Source organism: Mesoplodon mirus (assembly GCF_964341445.2).
Source record: "Mesoplodon mirus genome assembly, chromosome: 13".
In the NCBI taxonomy this organism is placed as follows: domain Eukaryota; kingdom Metazoa; phylum Chordata; class Mammalia; order Artiodactyla; family Ziphiidae; genus Mesoplodon; species Mesoplodon mirus.
Window position 1 is genome coordinate 23,527,583 of NC_138989.1, and position 12,802 is coordinate 23,540,384.

The window sequence follows — 12,802 nt, forward strand, 5'->3', positions numbered from 1 at the left end:
ACACTGTCTTCTTTTCTGTCAGTGTTAGAATCTCCCTCTGCTTCCCTCTTATAAGAATATATGTGCTTATATGTAGGGTCTGCCTGGATAATCCAGGATAATCTCTTCATCTCAAGATCCTTAATCACATCTGCAAAGACTGCCCCCCCCACCCCGTGCCTTTTTTGCCAAACAAGGTAACATTCACAGGCTCCAGGGACTATGACATGCACAATCTTTTGGCGGCCCATTTTTCAGCCTTTCAAACCACAAGGATCCAGTTTGGCTGGAGTAGGGATACCTGTGGCAGTAGAGATGATAACAGCCACCAGTCACTAAATGACTCGCACACATGAGATGTACCAGGTGCTCTATCTGTGCTATTTCATTTACTCATTACAAGAAATCTGTGTAGGCATTAGGAAATGAGAGAGGAATCTAGGGTGACTGTGTTTTCCACCTTTGATGACTGGGAAATGGTGATTAACAGAAATTGAAAAGTCATGAGGAAAAACTGGTTACAAAGGAAAATCAATAAACTCAGTTTTGGCTTTAGTTTGAGGTCCCAGTAGGCTATGCCCAAAAATGGTCAACTGCAGATAGAAGCCCAAGAACCCTACATAGAGTTCTGACAGCCTCTCCTGCAATTTCCTACCTTTGTTTTCCCCTTTGGGTTGAAAGCAAATTATAAGGAGCACTAAATTTGAAGTCAGGAGACCTGTGTTCAAGACTTCCACTTACTAAATGTGTGAACTGGACAAGTCATTTCACTTCTCTGAGCTTCAGTTTCTAAATCTGTAGAAGAGGAATAAAAACCCCCTCCCTGTCCACATAGTTATTGCAAGGAATAAATGACATAACATTTGTGATGTTCTTAGCGCAGTCTGTTGTAAGCCTTCAAATGTTTGTAAAAAGAAGAGCAAAAATTTTAATATGTCAAACTTAAATATTTTAATTTGAAGGTGATATATCTTAAAGTTATCTGGATTCTAAGCAATAACTATTAGTTTTGAAAGTCCATTATTGGCTCCTTTCCCATTGTCCATACTTTTATCACATAAATGTCTTAAGTGCCACCATGAAAATTCACTCCCTTTCTAAACAGATGACCTAAACTCTACTTCATAGAAATAATTAAGGCCATCAGGTATAGATCATTCAACTTCCTGCCCCCCTATTTAAAGATGTACCTGTATCTATATCCACTTTTACCACCCTCCTGCAGACCTCAAGTAATAGCGTGTCTTTTATCCAAAGTGAATACACTTTCTACACGTGCTCCTGATGCAGTGTCCTCCATCCTGAGCTCCCGGTCACATAGTCAGTGCCCTGGTGGACATCTTCATTTGGATATCTCACCTCCAATTCAGAATCTTGAAAACAGAGTCAGTTATTTCTCCATCCATCCTCCCCACCTTGTTTCTACCACCCATCCCCTTAGCTTCCTCTGTTTCCCATCTTTGTCAATGGCATTACCTGGGTAATTCTTGTCATTTTTTTACTCCTTTCTTTCTTTTGCCACCTCTGTGCCCATTACAATGAATGGCAAAGATATGTTAGGGGTCAGGTTCAGGCCTTCATTCTCTCTCCTCGGCCCTCTGCCGCTTTAGCCCTCTCCTGTCTAACCTCACTGCTGCTCTTGTTCTTGCTTGAAGTAGCCTCATTGCTTCTTGTCACACTCCTCCCCAGCTCACCCCTCATAATGCTGCCATAGGGACTTTTCTAAAACAAATCTGCTCTTAGAACCCTTCAGCGGCACTCCGCTATAGTACAAAGTCCAAACTTCGGAGAACGACATTGTCTGACCCAGCCCACCACCCTATGCCCTTCCTGTTAGTCCCACTGAACAATTCCCAACTCTCCAGGAGTATTCTGCTTTATATCTCTGTCTCTGTGCTTTTGTCTAGAATGTTCTCTCTGCAAGATCAGTCCCTAATGCCATTTGCCTGGTGAATGTCTGCTCATCTTGCAGTACTTAGTCCAAGTTTCACATCCCCTTTGAAGCCTTGCCAGGCCTCCCCAGGAAGAGCTGATAAGATCTTTTTGGAACCTTTACTGTACCCTATACGTGACTCTATCATTTCATCTGTAGCCAGTTTGTTTCCCCACCATAATCTCTTTAAGGACTTGAAGTATGTCTTGATCAGCTTTGTGTCTTTAGTGCTCAGCACAATGTCTGACAGAGAAGATACTCAAAAACATTTGTTGAATAAATGAATTAATTATAGAACTTTAAAGCCATGTGATGCCTTAGAAAATATAGAGGAAGGCAGAACCGATATAATAACTTTTAGAGATTAATGGAAATATGTGATTATGACTCTAAGGAGAATACATATTTACCTCCCAAATAGAGATAAAAATGGTCCAGAACCCTGGGCATAAACTACAGAAAATCAAGAAAGTAAGTTAATGGGCAAACTCTTCCTAAATCTCAGTAAAACATGAGACACTTCCCAACATATCAGAGAGTTCACAGCTCTACTGGAGTTGGAGGTAAGCATTCTCTTTAGGTATTTGGTTTCTTACTTCTCATTCATCACAATGTTAACACGAGCTCCATTTATGCTAATAGCATTTATTTTATAATTGCTGTTGATCTACTTTTCATTGTACAAAAAAGATAAATGTTAAGGGAAAGGATTCAAAACTAACATCACTGCTATAACTTACTTACAGGGGCACAGACCCTCTCTGAATCATAAATTTCCTTGATCTAGGAACTTCTTTCTAAAGAAAAACGTTTTGCCATACCTGACCTGACAATTTTGAAGTAAGCAAAATTCACTGCACTCTCACCCCAGGCACAGAAGTACTCACGATATTTCCTGGGTGTCTGGGGCTGCCCACCCCTTGGTCCCCCAAACAGATCTACCTCCTAAAGCAAAGCACACTGCCCTGAACTGCTTTTTCTATATTGATACTTATCTGTCTTCTTCCCAAAGCCTGTGAGGCCCTGCTTTCAGCAGGCTGCCACTTAGAGACATTTGATAAGTTAATTTACACTAACATCATATTGAGTAATAATTCCAGGGGAATTTACATTTTTAACGGGAGTGTGTTGGATATATAACACCTCACCCTAAGAGCCAATCTAATGAAGGGACACTTCTCACTGTCCCATATACCTTCCATGTCTTTTTATGACTTAGTGTCTTTAAACATGCTGAATGAACCTTCCGCCTAGAAGGACCTCTCCTACCCACCCCCATCTCCAGTACGGTGAACTCCTACTTATTCTTCAAGACCCAGCTCAACGTCCCTCTTCTGCTAAGGAGCCTTCTCTAAATTCCCCAGGCTGAGCTGGTCACTCCCTCTTGATTTTGATAAAACTTTGCATACTTGCTGTCTCAATTTCTTTAATTTTTTATGATTCTTCAGCGACTTCAAGGTGACTTCTGCCCTGAACAATCCAATGCCCCTAGTAACCTCCATGTGGCTAAATCAAGTAGACATATTTCAGTCCTTATCTTGACCTCTCAGCAACACCTGACACTACTGACCACCACCCTCACCTCTTTTATTTTCTCTACTCCTTCTTCTTAAAACTCTCTTCTTTTGGCTTTCTTTGTAGGACAGTCTGCTAGACTTCTTTTCTCTCTCTCTTTCTCAACCTTCTTTGTTGGCTCATCTTCCACCTGATCTCTAAATGTTGGAGATCCTTACGGCTATGTCCTGGCCCCTTTCCCTTCTCACGCTCTGATCTCTCAATAAGCAATCTCTTCCACACCCATGGCATTAATTAGCCTCCATATGCTGATGACTCTTAAATTTACATGTCCAACCCAGACTTTTGTCCTGAGCTCCAGATTTCCACATATAGCTGCCGATTCAATATGTCTACTTGGGGTTCCTCAGGTACTCCAAACACAGCAGGTTCAAAACTCTCATTGTTCTCTGCCTGAGACAACAGTCCCTCCATCCATGAAGTTAGCTAAACCAGAAACTAGGAGTCATTATTGACCTACCTAGCTCTCCTTTACCACTGTATCCAGTTGATCATCCTTCTGACTCTACCTTCTAAATATTTCACTGTTGACTTCTCTCCATCTGCACTGGTATCCAAGTTATTACCTGACTACTACAGTAGCATGACTCATCACCCTGCATCCACTTGATGCCTCCAATACCTTTCTATACAGCAGGCAGAGTGCTCTTTGAAGACAGATTCATTCATTCATTGAAAAAAATGTATTAAGCCCCTTCTAATGTAAGTTGTGACCAATACAGACATGTCCCTGATCTCTTGAAACTCTATTAAGAGCATATGACTGGGGTACCTAATTTAATTGGAATGGGGGTAGGGAAAGTTTCTTTAAGGAAATAATTTTTCAGCTGAGATCTGAAGAACGACTAGGAATTAATTAGGCAAAAAGAGGGCTGGTGTAGGAGAAAGAGCTTTTTCAACAGAAGGAATATCATGTGCAAAGGTCCAGAATCAAGACGAAGCAAGGTATGAGAAAACTGAGAAGGCAGAGCGTGAGAGGCAGAGTAGAGGAGATGAGGCTGGTACTGCTGGGCACAGCCAGGCCCTGAAGGGGGGTGGCTCTAATTGAGAGGTATTCAGGGGGTAGGAGCCCCCTCAAACGGCCCATCACAGTGGATGAGTGTGGGAGTGGGAGTGGGAGCAATTTTCTAAGGAATGACTGCAGAGCTTTCATCAGGGTTTTATAGCCAATCTGTGACCCCTCTCCTTCCCTAGAAGTGTAAAGAACCACTGATGGTGTATGAAAAGCCAAGGCAGGAACTTTGGACTTTGTCCTAAAAGTAGTGAGATGCCATTGGAAATCATTAAGCCAAAAAGTAGCATGGCCAGATTGTAAAATCTACAGGGCAGGGATTTTTTTTTCCTGTACGCGGGCCTCTCACTGCTGTGGCCTCTCCCCTTGCGGAGCACAGGCTCCGGATGCGCAGGCTCAGTGGCCATGGGTCCCGGGCCCAGCCGCTCCGGGGCATGTGGGATCCTCCCAGACCGGGGCATGAACCCACGTCCCCTGCATCGGCAGGTGGACTCCCAACCACTGCGCCACCAGGGAAGCCAAAGAGGGCAGGGATTTTTATCTCGTTTTTTCACTAATGTGCCCCAAGCACCTAGAACAATACCATGCACAGAGCTGGCCAATCATTAAGAACTGTTGAATGAAGGAATGTCTCTTATGTTGTATTGCATTATATTGCAATCATGTGCTTAATGTCTCTCCCTTATAAGACTCAATCCTTGAAAACAACTGTCTTATTCATTTTTATATTACTAGAGACATGGTATTTGTGCCCAGCACAGTGCACATTCATTCATTCAGCCAATAATTTAAGAGCACCTACCAGATGCCAGAAACTGGGAATACAAAAATGACTAAGATATTGTCACTAACCTCAAAGAGTTTATACTCTGGATGAGAAGACTGGTAAGTAGGCCTGATAATACCATGTAGTATATGTTACAAAAGGGGTAAGGACAGAGCACAGCCAGGGTGTCAGGGAGGCCAAGAGACAGAAGAAACTCCAGGGCGGACCCTGCGCCCAGTGATGAAGGAGAAGCAGAGCATGGGAGTGGGCACCAAAGGCAAAGTCCAGAGGGGAGTGAGCAGGGCCCATTTGAGAATTGAAAGTGGCCAAGGAAGTCTGGAGCAAGATGAAACTGCAGAGATGGGCCAGGGCCATAAAGAGTCTGGACTTTATCCTGAGAACAATGGGAAGTCATTAATGGATGGACGGCGAATCAGTAGAGCTATGTGGTCAGATTTAATAAAAGACTAATTAGGCTGCAGCCTGGAGAATGGATTGGAGAAGCAGTAATAGCGGGAGTCTGAGACCCGGCAATTGGGAGAGATGATATTGGCCTGGGCTAAACCAGAGGCAGTGGCAATAGATAAAAATGGATGGATTCGAAAGATATTAAGGAGGTAGGATCAACTGGAATTAGTGATTAGTTAGATGTTAGATATTAGGGTGAGGATGATGGAGTAGCCATGGACGACTCCCAGGTTTATGTTTTATTTTTTAACATCTTTATTGGAGTATAATTGCTTTACAATGGTGTGTTAGTTTCTGCTGTATAACAAAGTGAATCAGCTATACATATACATATGTTCCCATATCTCTTCCCTCTTGCGTCTCCCTCCCTCCCACCCTCCATATCCCACCCCTCTAGGTGGTCACAAAGCACCGAGCTGATCTCCCTGTGCTATGTGGCTGTTTCCCACTAGCTAGCTATTTTACAATTGGTAGTATATATAAGTCCATGACACTCTCTCACTTTGTCCCAGCTTACCTTCCCCCTCCCCATGTCCTCAAGTCCATTCTCTATGTCTGCGTCTTTATTCCTGTCCTGCCCCTAGGTTCTTCAGAACTATTTTTTTTTTTTTTCGGTACGCGGGCTTCTCACTGTTGTGGCCTCTCCCTTTGAGAAGCACAGGCACCAGACACACAGGCTCAGCGGCCATGGCCCACGGGCCCAGCCGCTCCGCGGCATGTGGGATCCTCCCGGACCGGGGCACGAACCCGTGTCCCCTGCATCGGCAGGTGGACTCTTAACAACTGCGCCACCAGGGAAGCCCCATTTTTTTTTTTTTTTTTAGATTCCATATATATGTGTTAGCATATGGTATTTATTTTTCTCTTTCTGACTTACTTCACTCTGTATGACAGTCTCTAGGTCCATCCACCTCACTACAAATAACTCAATTTCGCTTCTTTTTACAGCTGAGTAATATTCCATTGTATATATGTGCCACATCTTCTTTATCCATTCATCTGTCAATGGACACTTAGGTTGCTTCCATGTCCTGGCTGTTGTAAATAGAGCTGCAATGAATACTGTGGTATATGACTCTTTTTGAATTATGGTTTTCTCAGGGTATATGCCCAGTAGTAGGATTGCTGGGTCATATGGTAGTTCTATTTTTTAGTTTTTTGAGGAACCTGCATACTGTTCTCTATAGTGTCTGTATCAATTTACATTCCCACCAACAGTGCAAGAGGGTTCCCTTTTCTCCACACCCTCTCCAGCATTTATTGTTTGTAGATTTTTTGATGATGGCTATTCTGACCAGTGTGAGGTGATACCTCATTTGCGTTTCTCTAATGATTAGTGATGTTGAGCATCCTTTCATGTGTTTGTTGGCAATCTGTATATCTTCTTTGGAGAAATGTCTGTTTAGGTCTTCTGCCCATTTTTGGATTGGGTTGTTTGTTTTTTTGATACTGAGCTGCATGAGCTGCTTGTATATTTTGAAGATTAATCCTTTGTCATTGCTTCGTTTGCAAATATTTTCTCCCATTCTGAGGGTTGTCTTTTTATGTTGCTTATAGTTCCCTTTGCTCTACAAAAGGTTTTAAGTTTCATTAGGTCCCATTTGTTTATTTTTGTTTTTATTTCCATTTCTCTAGGAGGTGGGTCAAAAAGGATCTTGCTGTGATTTATGTCATAGAGTGTTCTGCCTATGTTTTCCTCTAAGAGTTTGATAGTGTCTGGCCTTACATTTAGGTCTTTAACCCATTTTGAGTTTATTGTTGTGTATGGTGTTAGGGAGTGTTCTAATTTCATTCTTTTACATGTAGTTGTCCAGTTTTCCCAGCACCACTTATTGAAGAGGCTGTCTTTTCTCCATTGTATATTCTTGCCTCCTTTATCAAAGATAAGGTGACCATATGTGCATGGGGTTATCTCTGGGCTTTCTATCCTGTTCCACTGATCTATATTTCTGTTTTTGTGCCAGTACCATAATGTCTTGATTACTGTAGCTTTGTAGCATAGTCTGAAGTCAGGGAGTCTGATTCCTCCAGCTCTGTTTTTCTTTCTCAAGATTGCTTTGGCTATTCGGGGTCTTTTGTGTTTCCATACAAATTGTGAAATTTTTTGTTCTAGTTCTGTGAAAAATGCCAGTGGTAGTTTGATAGGGATTGCATTGAATCTGTAGATTGCTTTGGGTAGTAGAGTCATTTTCACAATGCTGATTCTTCCAATCCAAGAACATGGTATATCTCTCCATCTGTTTGTATCATCTTTAATTTCTTTCATTAGTGTCTTATAGTTTTCTGCATACAGATCTTTTGTCTCCTTAGGTAGGTTTATTCCTAGGTATTTTATTCTTTTTGTTGCAATGGTAAATGGGAGTGTTTCCTTAATTTCTCTTTCAGATTTTTCATCATTAGTGTATAGAAGTGCAAGAAATTTCTGTGCATTAATTTTGTATCCTGCTACTTTACCAAATTCATTGATTAGCTCTAGTAGTTTTCTGGTAGCATCTTTAGGATTCTCTATGTATAGTATCATGTCATCTGCAAACAGTGACAGTTTTACTTCTTCTTTTCTGATTTGGATTCCTTTTATTTCTTTTTCTTCTCTGATTGCTGTGGTTAAAACTTCCAAAACTATGTTGAATAACTGTGGTGAGAGTGGACAACCTTGTCTTGTTCCTGATCTTAGAGGAAATGGTTTCAGTTTTTCACCATTGAGAACGATGTTGGCTGTGGGTTTGTCATATATGGCCTTCATTATGTTGAGGTAAGTTCCCTCTATGCCTACTTTCTGGAGGGTTTTTATCATAAAATGGGTGTTGAATTTTGTCGAAAGCTTTCTCTGCATCTATTGAGATGATCATATGGTTTTTCTCCTTCAATTTGTTAATATGGTTTATCACATTGATTGATTTGCATATATTGAAGAATCCTTGCATTCCTGGGATAAACCCCACTTGAACATGGTGTATGATCCTTAATGTGCTGTTGAATTCTGTTTGCTAGTGTTTTGTTGAGGATATTTGCATCTATGTTCATCAGTGATATTGGCCTGTAGTTTTCTTTCTTTGTGACATCTTTGTCTGGTTTTCGTATCAGGGTGATGGTGGCCTCATAGAATGAGTTTGGGAGTGTTCCTCCCTCTGCTATATTTTGGAAGAGTTTAAGAAGTATAGGTGTTAGCTCTTCTCTAAATGTTTGACAGAATTCGCCTGTGAAGCCATCTAGTCCTGGGCTTTTGTTTGTTGGAAGATTTTTAATCACAGTCTCAATTTCAGTGCTTGTGATTGGTCTGTTTATATTTTCTATTTCTTCCTGGTTCAGTCTTGGAAGGTTGTGCTTTTCTAAGAATTTGTCCATTTCTTCCAGGTTGTCCATTTTATTGGCATATAGTTGCTTGTAGTAATCTCTCATGATCCTTTGTATTTCTGCAGTTTTACCTTGCTCCTTCATCTGCTGTGTGTTTCTCTGTCTTCTCATTTTGCTTAACTTACTGTGTTTGGGGTCTCCTTTTCGCAGGCTGCAGGTTTGTAGTTCCTGTTGTTTTTGGTGTCTGCCCCCAGTGGCTAAGGTTGGTTCAGTGGGTTGTGTAGGCTTCCTGGTGGAGCGGACTAGTGCCTGTGTTCTGGTGGATGAGGCTGGATCTTGTCTCTCTGGTGGGCAGGACTGCGTCCGGTGGTGTGTTTTGGGGTGTCTGTGACCTTATTATGATTTTAGGCAGCCTCTCTGCTAATGGGTGGGGTTGTGTTCCTGTCTTGCTAGTTGTTTGGCATAGGGTGTCCAGCACTGTAGCTTTCTGGTTGTTGAGTGGAGCTGGGTCTTAGCGTTGAGATGGAGATCTCTGGGAGAGTGTTCGCTGTTTGATATTACATGGAGCTGGGAGGTCTCTGGTGGACCGACGTCCTGAACTCGGCTCTCCCACCTCAGAGGCACAGGCCTGACACCCGGCCAGAGTACCAAGACCCTGTCAGCCACATGGCCAGGTACGTGGAGAGTTTCTTGCCTTTTGGGAAGTCTGAGGTCTTCTGCCAGCATTCAGTAGGTGTTCTGTAGGAGTTGTTCCACATGTAGATGTATTTCTGATATATTTGTGAGGAGAAAGGTGATCTGCACGTCTTACTCCTCCGCCATCTTGAAGGTCTCCCTCAACTCCCAGTTTTTTAACTTGGACACCTCCAGGGGAATGCTTGCCTGGGTGGCTTTGGCATCAAAGGTGCAAACTCAGCCAGTTAGAACACACCTGAAAAATGTTTCTCAAATGTTGCTTTCTATGGATAAATTTGTTGGTTTATATAGTTCAGAATATGGACTATTGATCTATGTTAGGAAGTATCCCCTGATGATCACACACTTGCTTTCGAATCCACTAGTTTTCTATAAACCAGTGAGACTTCCCAGACCTAACTGGTTGCCTTGAGATTGTATACATTATTAAAGATGTTCTGATGAACTCACTGTAATAAAATTACAGCTCTGAAACTTGTAATAAAACTCTGGTTTACTTTTTTTTTTTTTTTGTGGTACGCGGGCCTCTCACTGTTGTGGTCTCTCCCCTTGCGGAGCACAGGCTCTGGACGCGCAGGCTCAGCGGCCATGGCTCACGGGCCTAGCTGCTCTGCGGCATGTGGGATCTTCCCAGACCGGGGCACGAACCCATGTCCCCTGCATCGGCAGGCGGACTCTCAACCACTGCGCCACCAGGGAAGCCCTCTGGTTTACTTTTGAGCAAAGAAGAAAAAGAGAAAAACACTATTAAACCATCAGACCAACTTGTACACCCATCTTGTTTTCTTCCCAGTGTATCCAGACTTGATAGAAGTGAGAATAATTTCATTTGAATAGAAAGCATGCCCAAGCAACATTTTTTTAAAAGCTGAATTTTACCAAGTACTTTTTCTTACAGCTACACTGTAACACATTCATCTCCTAGATGCAGGAGTTGGTTTTTGTGCTTTGGGTTTTTATGTTGCTATTTCCTTTCCTTTAGGCAGACCATTTCAAACTTTGCATATCTAAGCAAACCAGTTACTTGAAGAGCAGCTCTACTTATATTCTCAGAGTTTTACTGCTCTATATAGTCAATGTCTTGGTTTAAGCCAAAGGGAATTTGTGGTTTCTGAGATCAGAAATTCAACTACTTTCTAAAATGAAAATTTAGTGATTAAATTAGCCATTTGTAGACCCAATCTTTGGTTCTAAATAGTACTTAAATGCTTTAATGACATTTCCACTATTTTGTAGTAAAAACATGTCAATAATAATAACCTGTATCTATAACAAAAGAGAAAAAGAATAATGTTGGAACCTCTACTAGATATTCTAAATCTTGCTTAAAAATATATATCTTATTCCATTTTCCTCCAAAGAAAGAACAGAGAACATGGAAAAACCTTTCCTCCCATCTAGTGGCTGGAAAATATAAAAATGCCCTCCATGTGTTTCTTGGAATTCCAGGCATTAGGGATCGTCTGACATCTGGTTGTGCACTCAGTTAAGCAAATATAAATTCTAAAATCTTTACCAAAGCTGAGCCCAATGGAGAAATATATGTCTATGATGATTCACTAATCAACTTGTCTTTAATCAATAACATATAAGTCTCATCAAGCAGAAAGAAGGGCTATGGTCCTTCCTAATTCTTTAATCTGAACCTATGATTAAAAATAATAATAATAATAATAATAAGGCTGTATGTTTCTGCTAACTGAAAAGGGACTTCAATTCTATTTGCCTCTAAACCAACCAGTGCCCTAGATCTCTCCTGACCCTTAATTGCCCCTTGTTGGCCCCACACCTTGACAACTCTTCTCTCAAGAGCTGGATGTGCTGAATTCACTAAAGAGAGCCAAGAAACTGTCCCTGAAACTGGCTGCCTCCAGGGGCCTCAGCTCCTGAAACTTTGAATTCCAGACTCTGATACTGGCAGCAGGGCCTCTGTGCAGGGCTAAACCAGCCCACAGGAAAGCAGGTTTAGATTGGTTATGCAGCAAGAGGGATTAATGCTTGGTCTACCTGTCTTGTATATGCCTGTGCAGACATCAAAATCTCTGCTGAATTGTGCCTCTCTCTGGTGATTCTCACAGATTCAAAGAATTAATTTTGTGTACAGTCAGCAAAGTTCTGAGAGCTCCAGGAAGAAGAGGAAGGTCAGCGAACCAGTGAAAGTCTTCATCCCTGACAGAAAATGAAAGTTAGATGCCTTTGCTACTTTTATTCTAAAATAAGTTTATTTTGCAACACATATGCATGAAGTGTCTTAGTAGGAAAGTAAGTTCCTATCACCAAAACCTTTTACTAAATTTGTTGTTAATCTGTTGTTCTCAAAGAGGGTTTTCTTTGCATAATTAAACTTCCCAGGTACTTAGACTACCGTGAAACATTTTAACTTGTTGTAACCCGTGTGCTAGAATCCCTCTTTAGCTTTATTAAAATTCCCACAAAATTGCATAGCATGTGTGTGGTGGTGCTTATCCAGGTGTGATTTTTGTGTTAACTTCAATCATGAGGTTGATCAGCTAAGTGTTGGACCAAAACGTACTCTCCCTGTAGAGTTCCTCAAAGCTGGTCCTCCACCCTGTTCTGTTGGCCAGCCTGACAGGACTAGGCTGCAGTGCAGGAGCCTGGCTCCCTTCTGAAGGCCCATGTTAAATGCTTCCCCCAAAACTTCAGTTTATCAGTCTGTAACCTGCAGATGATGCTACTAGTCCTCTCCTTATTCTGGAAGAATTTTGATAGACTTAATGATTAGTATCAGATGAATAATAAATGACAAAGTGTTATTTTTATTATTTATATAACATGAAATTTAATAATTTTGTTTAAATGGATAGGACCAATAAGTTAAATGTTATAAGTGTGTGTGCTTTCTGGTTAAATAAAGCCAAAATACGAGGTATTTTTTGGCTCATCTTTTTTTTCTTCATTCAGATCAGTGTAGAAAGTACATCAGTACCTGGAGTGCTTGTTAAAATACAGATTACTAGGCCTGCCTCATTTCTACTAATCAAAATCTCAAGGGGTGGGCCCTATGGAAAACTCCCTGGGTTCTAATGCACACAAAAGGTTGAGAACCCAGGACCCCTGA

General features: G+C 41.5%; 1 protein-coding gene across 1 annotated transcript in view; it reads left to right on the forward strand.

Moving 5' to 3' along the window:
- Window positions 1–11,966, forward strand: part of HORMAD2 (HORMA domain containing 2) — a 73,869-nt gene extending 61,903 nt beyond the window's left edge. The window contains exon 10 of the mRNA XM_082640243.1: window positions 11,802–11,966. Coding sequence (XP_082496369.1) covers window positions 11,802–11,906 — 105 coding nt within the window. The 3' untranslated portion in view covers window positions 11,907–11,966. The remainder of the gene's footprint in view (window positions 1–11,801) is intronic.
- Window positions 11,967–12,802: the final 836 nt, after the last annotated feature.